At 37.5% G+C, this 15,716-nt stretch overlaps 3 protein-coding genes across 4 annotated transcripts; 2 read left to right on the forward strand and 1 right to left on the reverse strand.

Moving 5' to 3' along the window:
• Positions 1 to 3,446: 3,446 nt before the first annotated feature.
• fbxl15 (F-box and leucine-rich repeat protein 15) lies at positions 3,447 to 7,285 on the reverse strand. 2 transcript variants are annotated; one of them, XM_028567848.1, is made up of 5 exons: positions 7,138 to 7,285; positions 6,461 to 6,620; positions 5,863 to 6,365; positions 5,530 to 5,738; positions 3,447 to 5,302 (listed from the first exon to the last, which is right to left on the reverse strand). In XM_028567848.1, exons 1-4 carry the CDS (start codon positions 7,161 to 7,163, stop codon positions 5,549 to 5,551), a joined length of 879 nt encoding a protein of 292 aa, XP_028423649.1. In that variant the 5' UTR covers positions 7,164 to 7,285; the 3' UTR covers positions 3,447 to 5,302; positions 5,530 to 5,548. The 2 variants fall into 2 exon arrangements, with proteins under 2 accessions (XP_028423649.1, XP_028423648.1); XM_028567847.1 differs by having other exon boundaries at positions 6,461 to 6,623.
• Positions 7,286 to 9,347: 2,062 nt separating this feature from the next.
• On the forward strand, positions 9,348 to 10,734 carry gpx9 (glutathione peroxidase 9). Its single transcript, XM_028568065.1, has 3 exons — positions 9,348 to 9,432; positions 10,335 to 10,465; positions 10,600 to 10,734. The coding sequence occupies exons 1-3, from the start codon at positions 9,348 to 9,350 to the stop codon at positions 10,732 to 10,734; spliced, it is 351 nt and encodes a 116-aa protein (XP_028423866.1).
• Positions 10,735 to 11,336: 602 nt separating this feature from the next.
• ndufb8 (NADH:ubiquinone oxidoreductase subunit B8) lies at positions 11,337 to 14,640 on the forward strand. Its single transcript, XM_028568012.1, has 5 exons — positions 11,337 to 11,484; positions 11,732 to 11,858; positions 11,939 to 12,038; positions 12,891 to 13,046; positions 14,483 to 14,640. Exons 1-5 carry the CDS (start codon positions 11,394 to 11,396, stop codon positions 14,573 to 14,575), a joined length of 567 nt encoding a protein of 188 aa, XP_028423813.1. The 5' UTR covers positions 11,337 to 11,393; the 3' UTR covers positions 14,576 to 14,640.
• Positions 14,641 to 15,716: the final 1,076 nt, after the last annotated feature.

The raw sequence follows: 15,716 nt of genomic DNA on the forward strand, positions 1-15,716 counted from the left end.
AGTTTGAACTTTGCAAAGCATTGTGGGACTACTATACTGTAACTCTACAACAGTGATGTGATGGGTATTTTACTGTAAAATCACTTTTATCAGTTAAATGCAGAAATACTACAGAGACAACTGCTATACCACATTCATTTGATTCAATAACTGACAGTGAAGTGACAGTATGAAACTGTCATTTTACTACAATTTACTGTAAAATGTCACAGTAGCTTGCTGTGAAAGTAACACAACTAGTAGCAGTAGTACAGTCAAATATTTTCCAGTGTATGCTCCCTATAGACAATACTGTACTACAGTGATTCCCAAACAAGGGGTACAGAGTAATCGATAGTGGAGTAGCTCAGCTGATTTGAAAAAGTAGAAATTATGATATGATGAATGTGGAAAATGGACACACATATAGGATTACTAATTGGTGTGATCTTTTATAACCCCACATGCTGCATTTGAAAGGGTATGGAAACTAGTAAGCAACCAAGCAGTTGTCAAAATTGACTAATAAATAATGGATTTATGGTTCAAATATCAGCTTAAGCCACTCCAAGGGGTAGTACAAATGCAAACTTGACCAAGAAGAAACAAAGCCTGAACATCAACAATTCCAGGATCACTGTATGACAACTCATTGAGACAATATTCACTTTTATGTAATAAATGGCATTAAATAACATCCAGTTTAAAATCACATGACAAAGTCTGCAACAAAGTGAAAGTGTCTCAATGCACAAGCAACTCTTAAAGGGGAACTTCACCGAGTTTACACACCAAAGTCTCTTAACAGATCTTGGGGGTACAACTGCATGTGAAAAAAGTTGTACAAAGCTTTTTGTGGCTCCAAAAGGAGCTACGTGAAATCTGATAAACCATCTCAAGTGATTCACAAAATTATCTGGCATGGAAACAAGTTTACAAAATGACCCACAAAAAATATTTTTTTCCCCAATAAGAACTGGGCCAACACATTCTTCACCCAAGCATTGAATATTTGTGAGTCACACGATGCTACGATGCTCTATTCATTCATAAACTATGTGAGTAACTAGCGGGGCCAGAGCTAGCTGACCGTGTGTTTCCTGTCCAGTCTGGGGTTAGGAGCACAGTAATTAGGAAGATGCTAATGGGTCTGACAGTTATGAGTCCTAGAAAAGCTGCAAACGTCGCTTCAATTAGACGCCAACCTGAAGACATCTTGTGTGGCATCGTCATTCATTCCACTCAAAAAACACAACTGCCCTCGGCCTGAATCTCCACATAATAGCCTTTTTATATTAAAGTCTCACACCCATGGCACACATATGAACCAATGAGGAGGTAGTTTGTTCATCAGTTCATCAACACCTTCCAAAATCTTCCTAAACATGTTTATTCATGCTGATGTTAAAATCCTACATTATTTCTTGCTTGGTTGATCGACATTTTGATGGCCGTGCTCACAAAGCCACTTTAATGTTGTCATTAGTTATGCTTCTCTGGTGGCCAAAGGATGGATCCCTAATCCCAGGATCCAATAAGGTTGTATGTGAATGGTTGGAGGAGATAAACTACATCAAATAAAGGAAAGAAAGACTCATTCACTGATGGAAGACGGGAGGTAAAGTCAGTTAATTAAAAATATGAAAATGAACAAAATCTCTGACACAGTTTTGGGCCCATCAGAGGAGCCACAGTAATTCTCTCTCCACCTTATATGAACTTCATTTAATTAACAGGAAGATGAAAAGTGGCCTAAACCGATTTTTGATAATTTTTTTGAGCAGGATCTGCTGAAGATGAAAAAGATTATTTTGTATTCATATAAATAACTAAAAGAAATACATGAAAATTGCTTGCAAGTATATATAGTTCTCTTAGTTTTCCACACTAGAATAGGGTCTTATTTACAGGTTGCCTGAAGTGAAATTGACATTATGTCTCTTGTTTGACTGTGATGCTTTGTGACAGCAGACAAATGGCAGTTGACCAGTAGATATAAGGTCAACAGGGATTGCATCAAATACTAAAGCATATTCTTTTGGTGTTCTAGAAATATCATAATTGCTCAGAAGTTCAGAGTATAACATAATTGCACAACTAGAATTGAGGAGCAGGTTAACCAGATAAATTCCATGGACGAACAAGGATCTATTAATAATACTGGGGAGGGCCTTGCTTTAAAAAAAAGAAAAAAAAAGAAATATAGGATCCAGCCTCTTTCCCCACCCCAATAACTTTCACACAGTCCTTTACTGGGACACTTGCTTAACAGTTAATGTTAGTTACACCGGTGCTTTTTCCTATGACAAGTCAACATGTCTGCAGTGAAACAGACCTGTTCGTTTGCCAACACACATGAATGAACCTCACCAGCCTCTGAACAGCCCCAGTAAGTTACTCTGTCAGAGAGGACTTAAACAGCAGCCAGAGATTAAACTTAGATTTATTCTTTGTTTTAATAAGAACAGTATATTACATGCTGCCAGGGGCTAAAACTACATACAATAAAATGGACCAGCTTCATTGTTGTGCCTAGGTATAAAATGATCAGTTGCTATTGATCAATAATTTAGACAAGTGCTAGATTATTGACAGGAAGACAAAATATGTTAGGCTGGCTATGTTTGAGAAATCCCCCCCATACATTCAATCACTGGAACAGAAATTGCTCCATGGTATATAATAACGCAGCTATGTTTCTTTCCCCCCTGCAGATCAATGCTAATTGAGGTCCTACATGATGAATGTAGTCTGAAACGTTTTTAACCCACCGACTGCTGAGCAGCAACAAGGTCGGGCCACTGAACACTGAAGATGTTATTTAAACTAATAATTGTACAGATGAGAAAAGTTATTTTTTTTATTTCATTAATCGTCTTAAATTGAAATTACCTTTCCATGCACTATAATACAAGGATACTATCTATCTTCAATCATTTGTTATATTGAGGAGGAAAAGTCATGATGCTAACCAAACTCTTCACTCTGTAATTTTTGTTTTAAATGTGAGTAAAATCTGTTACATTTTGCTAAATCTACTACATGATACGCAGCGCAAGTTGTTTCACGAATTGAAATTTACTTTATAACTAACGATGTCTCCTCGGAGGCACGGCGGTACAATATGATGATCAGCACAGCTAACAGAAGGATGCTGGTCGATCCCTGATGCCCTCCAAACACAACTCTCTGTTGGTGCAAATTCAGCTTTGTGGACAGCACGCAGCAGATGGAGTAAACCATGCCATCAAGTGGAAAATAGACCTGTTGTGTTGTCACAGAGACAAGTTACAATATAGTCTGCCAATCGGACCACCAGAGGAAACTCCAAGAGGGAGTGTTAACACGTAGCAGCAACGGGAAGCATTATTCTTATTGTGCATTCACTGCATCAATTGTTAACAAGATCATAAAGCTGTTTACTGTTGCAATCTGCCCAATCTCAAACAATAGACTCATTCTCTAAATCTTAGAGGAAGAGATTCCTGTCTTTTTATTTACACCTGACACTGTGTTCTGACATATTTAACATTGTAGACTTTCACAATGGTTTCTGAATGTACTGTAGTTTAGTCAGTAAGTCATGCAGCATCTCAAACAACAGAATTAAAACAGACACATATCCTGACTCATTGCTGCCACCTTGTGTCACAAAACAGTTTTGCATTCAAGAGGTGAACCCTATCTTTAACTCCACCACATGCTTTTTTCCTTACCCTCTTATGCTTGACAATCAAGAAAATTATAGGAATTAAAGGGATCCTGTTACTCACATTAGGTTACAGATATGGGCCAAATTGGTCTTATTTTCATTAAGAGGCTAAAATAAAATAAAAAAGTAGGCCCTTGCCATTGTTTTTAATCATTTAAAACTCTGTCAATGTACGTGGAAAAATCAACTTTGCCTCTTAATTTGCTAAAAACCATGTTACATGTACTTGAAGAGTACTATTTTACTGTCTTTAAGGCTCATATTCATCACTTGTTACCTTGAATAAAAACTATTTAAATGTATAGAGTAGAAAACAGTCGTTTCTGAAGGTATTTCGCAATTTAATATTTTATATATAATTTATATACTGTATTACTGGGCAACAGCATTTTCCAGGTACTTTTTACAAAGCTAATTTCAAGGGTTTAATGGATCATAATAAATTCCTATACTTATTTCAAACAAATACCAGGCTATACAAGTAATCACTATGGATTAAGGGTTGCTTCACCCACGTCACAAGAAAATGTATAAACATGTTCAAGCTCTGCATGGCATCTAGCTGCATGCAGATCGTTTTGGGGTTTCTGTAAGCAACAAAGCTTGTCAACAGTTTTTATTTGGAAGCAGTTAAAACACGGTTGACAGTGAGGTCTGGATTATCCTGAGGAGCCGGGACATCATTTCTGGAATACACATGGTCAGCACCACTAGGCATGGGCCGGTATAAGATTCTGACGGCATGATAATCTTCAGGGAAAATATCACGGTTTCACTGTATTGCAATTACAGCTTTAAAATGTTTTTGTTTTTTTTTATGTCTGGGTAATAAAAAACTTTTTTTCCATTGAACACAATGTATTTAACCCACTGCACACTGGCAGGGAGAGGGATTTCTAAACTGCACTTTATGTCCTTGCCCACTCACAAAAAAACAGTTCATACCTTAGGAACGGTTTGACAGAAAAGTTCAGTGGTTTTGAAACTTTTTCAAACCACGGTATACCTTGAAACCGGTAACCGGCCCATGCCTAAGCACCACTAACAAAATTGCATTCACCTTCATTGTATTTTGGTGAAAGCAGAAGTCTCAGTAGTGGAGACACACAAAAAAACCTGGACACATGAAGGCGCAAGTGAGATAAAATGTTTTTGCATGATTTAGGTGAATTTATCCTTTAAACTGGCACATACATGCAAAATGAAATGTTTAATTAAACTCAAACGTTTTTTTTAATGTTTCTAAATGAAACATAAGATTAAATGTTTCTTAAAGTGTCATACATACAAAGTAAAGTATGTAGTTTGTTAAAAAAACAACAAAACTATACACTTTACTTAATTGTATGTACTTAAATAGACACAATTATTACAACACTGAATGATTGCCAAATAGTGCAGTGACATCTTTTGGACATGAGGCAGCAATTCTTAAAAGTACATGGCTTTCTTCAGTCATTTGCAAATGCAAACTTGTTTTCAGTTTCATCTTAAATATGCATTTTTGATCACACTCCAGTGAGTATTTTTGTCAACATTATTTTTAAACTTGAGTGTAAAAACATCCAGGTCTTCTTGAATTGTCTTGACGTGAGAGCAACTCACGTACACCTGTAACAAAGGAAGGTAAATGTAGATAATTGACTGTCACCACCAGTATCTGCTGCAAATAGAATAATAATAATAATAATAATAATAATAATAATAATAATAATAATAATAATACTACATTCATTGTGGTTGACTTCTAGCCCTTTTTAGATATTTACACAGACAGTTTTTTATATAAACATGTCAGAAGTTAGACAGACAGTAGATATACTGCTCATATTACCTACCTGATAGATGGCACTTTGGCTATATCTGGAGATTGATAAAAGGAGCAAACCCCAGCACATCCTGAAGAAGCACCAGAGCCCTCTGTAAAGGAGGCTCAACATCTATCACTACATTGCGCTTCCGTAGAGGATCCAGGCTTGACTCTGTCACATTGTGACAGTGATTCACCTTCAAGGACTGCAGCTTCGGGCAGTACTCTGCAAGAGTCCTGTGAGCACAGCATGCAGAGGATCTTATGGGTGGGTGCACAAGTGAGGTGGTGCATGTCAAAGTGTTGGCAGGGTTGGCACAAACTTAGCTGGATTACACTTTGAAAATAAGATATGATATACCTGATGGACTGGTTCCTGACCCGCAGGCAGCCTGTCAGGTCCAGCTGCTCCAGGCCCCTGCAGTTTTTGGCCACCTCCTCCACCGACTCGTCAGTAACGTTGGCGTTGACTGCACAAGATAGAGACCTCAACTTCAAACACTTCTTGGCCAGGTAGCAGATGGCGTCGTCTTTGAGCTGGCGGCAGGCGGTGAGGTCAATGGACTGCAGCCCCCTGCAGTGGTCAGCCAGGCTGCGCAGGGACAGGCTGTCCACCCACTCGCAGTGCGCCAGGCCGAGGTTCTGGAGGTGCATGCAGCTCAAGGACACGGCCACCAGCGAGTGACGGGTGAGCCAAACACATCCGCTCATGTCCACTCTCTGCAGGTGTTGGTTCTGGCCGATAACTGGCAGCAGCTCCTTGTCTGTCACCCAGGCTGAACAGTTCTGGAGTGACAGGTTGTGGAGAAGTTTGTTGTCCTTCAAAATGGAGCAAAACGCTTCCTTGGGAATGGATGGTCCAATCTGTAAATATCACAACAGAGAAGATAGCAGACTTCCATTACCATATATCTCAATATATGTATAGGCTACTAAAACTATCACACATCAGGACTTACCGAGGACAGATCAAAGGTCCTGCAGTTGGCCAAATACATCTGGATGAGGCTGTGGAACTGCTTGCTCACCCTCTGCAGGCTGACAAGGTGTTGCAGCGGCAAATAGCACAAAATATGTGGAACAAGTACATCCTCCCAGGGCAAGTCCAAAAGATGACATCTGCTGAAGAAATGCAAGCCTTGTTTTACAACGTTAATGCCCATCTAATCTGCACTTTATGTAGCCTATTGTATTCTGTTTTCTTGTATTTTATTGTATGTGAAACTGTCTTGCATGCTTGTGTTTTTCTTGGCCAGGTCGTAGTTGCAAATGAGAACCTGTTCTCAACCTACCTGGTTAAATAAAGGTTAAATTAAAAAAAAACTTTGAGACAGCATGCAGAACTCAAAACAGTCATAAACACAATTAAATGTTCCGAAACGTTTTAAAAAGCAAGAATAATGACAGTAATAGTATATAGCAATAAGAAATGCTATATCAGCCTCGCCATGGAAATATATAATTAAAAGTTAGCGGCCGTATATAAATGGGTGCAACAACCAGCTACATCTCTCTTTGACCCAATATGTGGTTGTTGTTGCTATCGCTGTTAACGTTAGCTGACAAGCTAACCTGCCAGGGCCACTAATCCAGCTGCTTTTTAAACACAAAACTACCATTTTAAAAAGGCACTTACGTTCGCATCTTTGCTTCTTCATCCATTGTGAACCTAAAATGTTATACAGAGTTTATAAGGACGTGTTGTTCTTCACATAGATGCCAAAATAAAGTATTTTCCTTTAGCATTTTGCAAGCGTTTGAGGTGTTAACCAAACCCAAGGCTGCCTTCAAGGACTGTCGGAATATTTTTTTATTGTGATCGGAATGGCACACTAACTATCCAACAAAGTTGTGAATATTGCCAAATTTAGCATTTAGTGATGACGAGAGCCAAGAATAGATGGTATAAGTGATAAACCAACACATTTATACTGTTATCACTGCCTTGTAGGCCATTTCTCTCTCTCCCCCCCCCATTTTATTATGTTAATAAACCACAAAGTAGCCCAAATATGCGCTACTGGACTTGTTATAAAACAACTACCACTACCTTTTATATAGTACATTTGTTATTACTATTTAAATGATGGTTCTTAAAGGTCAGAGAAGTGGTATTTTGGTGTCTAAGGTCTAACGTAATCATTGACTTACGTGTTTACGAAGAACATGTGAACGCAGCAGTTTACATTTTCCGGTTTTACGCGTTTACGTCAATGAGATCATGTTAAAGCAATTTACAATGGATGCCTCCTATACTCTTATAATCATTACAATCGTATAACAATACTATAAGCAGTGGTTGGTTTAATGTGGACTTTTAAAATCTCTAACTAAAACTATTTACAAAACAATATTAGCAGTGTATGAATCAAAATAACGAGTTTGAAGATCTTATCAAGAAATAATAAATAGCCTATATAGACCTACATACATATAAATCTGTACAAAATACATATTCAATATATATTGAATCTGTGCAGTAACTTGAAGAACTGTGAATAAAGACTACAAAATATACAGTAGTAATACAGCACAATACAAACATAAAATTGAGAAAATCAATGCAGGAATTCTTGAATTTCACTCTTAATGTCGAACTTCCTTCTTTAAGTGTCAGTTCTAAAGAGGAAAGGATGGATCCAAAATCAGTGTGACCCACAATGTTTATTTTGAATATTTAAACACAAAAACGTTTTTACTTGTGTTTTTTGAAATGTGTTAGGTCCATATGTGTTTGTGTTATGTCGTGAATGTGAAAATGAACTGCTACCTCCTCCGTCAGCTCTAGCCACTGAAAAGAATTAAGCGGAGAAATCAGGCCAATTACAAAAGCTGGTAAGTCTGACGTTGTGTTGCCTGAGCTCATTACTATTCATGAGCTCGCTGGGTAAAGGATGCTGATAGCCAGGCTCTCATTAGCTAGCTGTTAGCCAATCAGAGTCAAGCAGCTTAGCTTGTTGAATATTAATGAGAACTGGCAAAAATTGAGCTGAGACTTCCTGCAGGCTTTCTATACCACGTAGAATGGCTTGAAACAAGGTAACCAAGGCATTTTTTTCCCACAAAAAATGTTACAGAGTCCATGGTAGAACTTCAGACATTACCACAAAGTAATGAAATACGTGTGGCAGGGCACCTTTAAAGGTGCAATATGTAATACTGACAGCTAGTGCAGTACAAATTCAAAATACTGGAGTCGTCCTCCCCAGACTCGAAGTTCACGGAGGTTGACAGGCTTAAACCGCAGCATCCACAATAATGTTGCTAGACGCTTGTCTGTTTCCTTAATATCTGATGACGCATTGGGGTCATTTTGGGATTTATTACATTAAATATATTACATATTGGACCTTTAATTGCCCAATGCCAATTAGCTGTCACCACATTAGCAGCCTTTTTTCCTGAACATGTGTGCTGAACAAATAACCATTCTGTCAACTCACCTCTGCCCAGGAGAACAATGAAGTCAGTCATGCTGAACAATTGCTGACCCATGAGTTATGTTTCAGTGAATGAGATGAGCCAACGGGATAGTCGGGTGAATACTCACTCTTGACTGACTACAATCCCATATACAAGCTAAAGTACAGGCATGGCGAATAAATCAATCTATGATTTCTCTGCTGAGACCCTGGATGGACAGCCGGTTCCGCTAAGTAACTACAGGGGTAAAGTGCTTCTCATCATCAATGTTGCCACCTTCTGAGGGTCAACAATAGAGGAGGTAATATTCTACAAGACCTGATTGATTAAGGTCCGATCACATTATCTCATAACACATAACCTGTGCAGTCATTTTTTATTAAAGGCATTTGAGTTTGTGTCCTGTTCCCTCAGTACCACCGAATGAATACACTCATGGAAATGTTTGGCAACCTCAACTTCACTGTCCTAGGATTCCCCAGCAACCAATTCGGTCTTCAGTCACCTGGTGGGTACTCAGAAGCTTTTAAATTGTGACTGAAATAACCGATTATTTACCTGGCAGTATACTCTACCAAGAGGAATACTGTACTATAACTAATACTGTCTATATTAACTGTGTACATTTACTCAAGTACTGTACTTAAAAATAATTGGGAGGTGTACCTAACCTGAGAATTTCCATTTTGTGCTACTTTATACTTCTGCTCCACTACATTTCAGAGAGAAAAATTATACTTTGTTATGTACTACATTTCATGTTTAGCTATATTTTCTATAGTTTCTTATTAAATTAAATTAATTGCACATTAAGAAACACATGATAATCGTATTAAATCTAATACATTGTTTAAGATGACCAGTGATTGATGATTTAAAAACTTTTTGGCTGTGACCCCTCACAAAAAAAAGCAATTTCTGGCCGGGGCCCATTGACACATTTCAGATGTCAAAGAGTGATTTCCTCTTACCCAATTAATCACCTTATGACCCCTTAGATTTATTGTGTGACCCTTTAGAGGGTGGACACCTATAGGTTAAGAACCACTGAAACTAAACTACCGGACTGTATAAAGTTGTAGCACCAACTACAATAGTAAAATTAACCTAATACATTAATACATACAGTATACAAATCTGTCACAGGGGAATGTGTTATTCTGCAGAATGAGTACTTTTACTTTTGGTACTTTAGGTACATTTTGCTGTTAATATTTCTGTACTGTGAAGCAGGATTTTGAATGCAGGACTTTTACTTGTAAGTCCTGTCTTTACATTACTGTAGTGATGATTTTACTTACAGTAATTCAAGGATCTGAATACTTGTTAATACATGGGCCTACATTATGGTTTTCATGAAGCATATTAAACCACATCAGTAATACATCTTTGTCCTTTTAATTTGTTTAGAAGTGAATCATGAAACCCTCAATGTTCTTAAGTATGTGAGACCTGGTGGCGGGTTTGTGCCAAAGTTTCCTGTCTTTGGAAAGATTGAGGTGAATGGATTAAATGAAGAGCCTCTTTTCGCCTATCTAAAGGTACTGTGTTTTACATAAAATTTGGATATGATTATGAATGACATCTCTTGTCATATGATATATTTGTACTGTCAGCGTTGCAGCTATTTTGCCCTGAAAAATCCAAATACACTGTCATTTTTCGTACACCACAGGAATCTTTGCCATTTGTGAACCCTGTAATTGGAGATATGAAGAAATTCTACTGGTCCCCAATCAAAGTAAATGATATTCGATGGAATTTTGAGAAGTTTCTAATTACTGCAGATGGCATGCCCTTCAAAAGGTGAAGTTATAGACCATAGCCTGCAAGTTAGAAACCCAATCAGCCCTTTGTTAGGTCAGATTGGTAACTATAATAGTGACTCTAATGTTTTCCTTTTACTGCAGATATGAACTTCACTGCCCCATTGAGAATGTGGAGAAGGACATAGCAGAACTTCTCTAATGGATTTTCTTCAATTTATCACTGGTGGCCGAGTGACGATCCCCCAGTAAATGCACCTGTGCACCTGAGATGGATCTGATGGGAAGAGGAACAGGCCTCAGGGCTTTAGTGCATTCACTCTGAGAACAAGTTCCCTTCAGCCACTGGAGGGGTTTTCATGATTATGTTACACTTTTCTCTAATATGATAGTGTCTGTTACTCAAAAATGAATAAAACATGAATAAAACACTATGATACAAGTTTTCTAGTAGTTGCTTTTGTTGTCACTCCTGAAATTACTACATAATGAATAGGTTGAATCTTTTTTTTTTCAGAATATAGTTTACAAATATTCAGTCAACACAGTTGAATAGGTTGAATCATGGATGTATAATATTGAGAGCTCACTGACGCAGAAGATGTTTAGTATGGATTAAAATTGCTCCCTATGCCGACCCATACTTCCGATTTTGCGCATGCGCACTTCTTAGTATGTCAGACAGCAGCAGCAGCCAGTAAACATGGCTGGTGTTGGTTTCCGACGGTGGGCCCAGGCTCTCTCTAAAGGGAAAGGTTCTGGCATTTCAGCACTTTTGTCGGGATGTAGAGCAGGTCAGTAGTGCTATAGTTTCCGGTCATACTGTCTGAAGAATTTCTCTTTGGACACACTCAGAGTTTAAAGTTTGAAGCCTCGAATGGACGTAACCTTGACTTGCTAAAGTTAGCTTACGCTAGCTAACCCGGCTAACGTTACCGCTATTCTGAACAAAGTAACACTGTTATTTCTTCATTCTCATTCGCTTCAGAGCTTCATAACTTTGGCTTGGTTCATTCAAATATGCAATTGTTTGTGTTTCAGCCTCTGGTGCGACAAAGGATGGCCTACCTGGTCCATACCCGACGACCCCCGATGAGAAGGCTGCTGCTGCAAAGAAGTACAACATGAGGGTTGAGGACTATGAACCATATCCCGACAAGGGCGAGGGGTGAGCTTTATTTTGAAAGAGTCTGTCTTTCATTGACAAAGTCATGTGGTTAACTAACTGTCATCGTTATGTTTTTGTAGCTATGGTGATTATCCAAAGTTACCAGATAGATCTCAGCATGAGAGAGACCCCTGGTACCAGTGGGACCACCCTGACCTGAGGAGGAACTGGGGAGAGCCGGTAAGAGACTGATGACTTTATTTCCTGTTATTTAAATTATTTACTGTTGTGATATGATCAGGTGCACATGGGCAGCCCATATATTTGCTAGGGATAAGAGCTTATCACATATATAGCATTACTGTTGTATGTGTCAGGCTACAACTCACAAGAAATTGCAGTACATGGGCTGGTTCCACCAAATTCACAACATGATTTTAAACATTAAATAATTCTCTTATTGCGCATTCTGACATGTTTCACTTATCAAAACAAACACCATAGTTGCAACCCATGCATGAGCATGCCAGTTCGCTTTAGCAAATAAATCTGCAATTTTTGAGTGACTTTCATAAGTGAAGCATGACGCTGCCACTATATGCATGTAATCAGTAGAAATGCTAAATATGTGTTTGCTGTAATTTGGAAACAGTGTCCCACTCGGTACATATCTTGGTACCAATTACTTAAAAACGGAAGGAACATTTTAAGATATCCCTATTAATAATGTCTAATGTTATGTGTAGTCATAGTGTATTGCTACCGCACTAAAGAGACAAAACACCCATATTGTATAATTTCTGAAGATTGTACATGCATATTAGACATAATAGAATTGCAGCTTTAGATTTTGACAGTTCTATAGATAACAAAGACATTTCTGAAGTGCAGTATATCATTCCTCTGCATAGACACTATTTCTTTTGTATATTCAGACAGTATTAAGATCAGCTTGATTGTACAGAGACACTATATTCTCTATACAAATCAGTGCCTCTGTACAATCACCAGTTCACTTAGATGACAGCATAAATAGTTCTTACAGTATGACATTGCCCGTTAATCAGTGATTCTTCTTTGTCTATTTTTTAGATGCACTGGAATTTTGACATGTTCATCAGGAACCGTGTGGATACATCTCCCAGCCCTGTGTCCTGGTCCACAATGTGCAAACAACTGTTTGGTTTCATCGGGTTCATGCTGTTCATGTTCTACGTTGGCGAGAAAATGCCAGCTTACCAACCTGTTGTAAGTACAGACCAATGCAACGATTTATTATTTGTACTTTTAAGGGGATGTGAAATGACCTGATCAATTAATCAAAAAGGGAGAAGATTCCTGGCTTTAGCTCACCACTCTGGCTTGTTAAATTATTAGTTTTTACAATTATTTAAGTTGTCTAATCACCTAACCTTAACCCTGATGTTTTCACCTGCACCTTTCACAGTATCAGATAACAGACACAGTAAAAATGTTTATCAATATGGTTTTAATTTCTTTCATCTTCTCCTTTTACTTAATATAAATGAACACTTTTCCCCCGTCTGTGTATATTGGGATATTAACATTTTGAATGTCATACATTTGCTTACTGCTTCAGTTATTCCTTACCAACCTGTCAGAACAAAAGTTGCTTCAATTGCTTTCCTGTTTGACTTGTCTGACATACTGTAGATCATAACTGCTACTAAGTTCATGTTTTATTAAGAATATACTAGGGCTGCACAATATACATATCGCGAAAGGCTGCAACATATTCGGATAGACAGAGATTTTTTGTTTTAGTTGAAAGAACATATCCGTAGAAAACTGCACTTTTAAAAATAAACTGTTATTCTTATTTTAGTGGTGCCTTTTATGTTTCAATGTTCAATTTGCTTAATAAAACAATGTTGGGAAGTAATATTTTTTTTTATTTGTTTCAAATTCAACAAGCAATTTGTTGTATTTTAGAAGAATACTGAAAGCAGCATTATTATGTTGAATCAGCAGATAGGACATAGCATTGCAAAGTTCTGCTCAGACTTGAGGATTAGAAGGTTAGACAGACATCAGTTAAATTTACCATATAGTCTGGATACTTTATTTGCATAAGTAAAGCAAAGTCTGAATACCTAAATGTATATAATACATTTAATAAACTTTCAGAACATATTTCCCTGTAACATTTTGAAGTATCAACTTTTCAACTAATTTGAGAAAAACACCCAAGACAACTGTCAAAGACAGCTAGATAACAAGTTCTCCAACTAACTAATAGATCTGTACAATTGATTTTCTTATAATCTAGTGTTTATTACACTAAAAGGTGCTGTAAAGTGTCACTCAGCTTTACAATTGTTTAATTCCCAAAGAAACAGACAATTAGAAAAAGAATGAATAGTACAGAATGATTATGTCCAACTAGTAACTCTGATGATGAATTTAAATAAAGTACCTTGTTTACTGTATTTACTCTTTTCTGGCTGCCTCCATGCTCAGTTTTGCAATGACTCCATTTCACTAATGAATACTTTTGATCAATGTGAGTTTTATGAAACCTATTGTAATATGTTTAGTAGTTTTTGAGTATTTTAATGTAACTTGTATTTAGTGCTGTGCCACCTGTATATGAGATGCTTTTTAATTGTGTCCTTTATTTATTAACATGCACATTTTAAATAAAGCATTTGGCTCTCTTCCAGGCACCGAAACAGTATCCCTATAACAACCTGTACTTGGAGAGAGGAGGAGATCCGGAAAAACAACCAGAGGAAGTCAAAAATTATGAAATCTAATGACTGATTCTGATTCTACCTGTGTATATATATTTCTGTCAAGAATAAAAACTTATGTGAAGTTACATTCATGTTGTTGTTTTGTGTATAGTAAGAATGTCAACCTGCTAAGTACTTCACAGATTAAAGGGTTGAATTTTGACTGACAAGTGATTTGGCAATTCTTGGATCCCTCAATATGAATGCAAGCTATATACAAAATACAGTTTTGTTGGGTCAACGGTGACATTGGGGTTACCTTAGGCTGCTTCCCTAGTCTTGCATTGCCAGACCTATCTTCACACTGCTGGCTATACCACAGATACATACTAAGACAAAAAAAAAAGCTCTGGGTTGTTTACATTTCTTTTTATACCAATCACAATTTTTTTCGGAAGCAGCAGCAATACCTCTGCAAAACAGTCTTGAGAAGGAACTTGTTTAGGTGAAACATTTGCAACCTGCAAAAGAAAACGGCACACAGAATAATAAATTAAGTTAACTGTTCAAAAAATACAGTAATTGGAGCTATTTAAATTAGCTAGATAAATGGTTAAACAATAATAATACAAAATAATAATTTGCTCTTACCGCTGTATCGCCGTGTGTACTTCGTCAATAGCAATCAGCGCCAGTCGATACTGGAACGACTGGCTGGTATGTTTACAGCTTTAGTAAATGCTGTTAACATATTCTTTGTAAACCTTTACTGTCATTCAGCGAAAGTACCATGCAGGCCTGTCTTATTGCACGATTTTAAAATTTTTGTAAAAACTTGGCATTTTCAACTTGTAAAGTTAGCTTGCTAGCTCGGAGGTTGTTCTTGTTTCCCGCAGCGGAGGGATTTTAACACACAGCAGCAGGGGAAATATCCTAGCAATGTACTAACGCTGATCCAGACTAGTGGCTCTCAAACTTTTTCACATCCAGGACTAGGACCCCTAAACTGACACAAATTAGACCATTGACCCCGATTTGATAAGATTTTGTCCCAGGCTCCTGCATTTGATAATATTTTAGCTTTTAGATGTTTTATTACAGAAAGTGTATGAATCCCATGACCAAAATAGTCATGCATTCTGCCATTGTTTTACTTATGGGTTGAATTATAGTAAAAAAAACAATTATTTCCCGTTTTGCTGGGGACCCCCTGTAACTCCTT

The sequence above is a fragment of the Perca flavescens genome, chromosome 21 (assembly GCF_004354835.1).
Source record: "Perca flavescens isolate YP-PL-M2 chromosome 21, PFLA_1.0, whole genome shotgun sequence".
NCBI classification, from domain to species: Eukaryota; Metazoa; Chordata; class Actinopteri; order Perciformes; family Percidae; genus Perca; species Perca flavescens.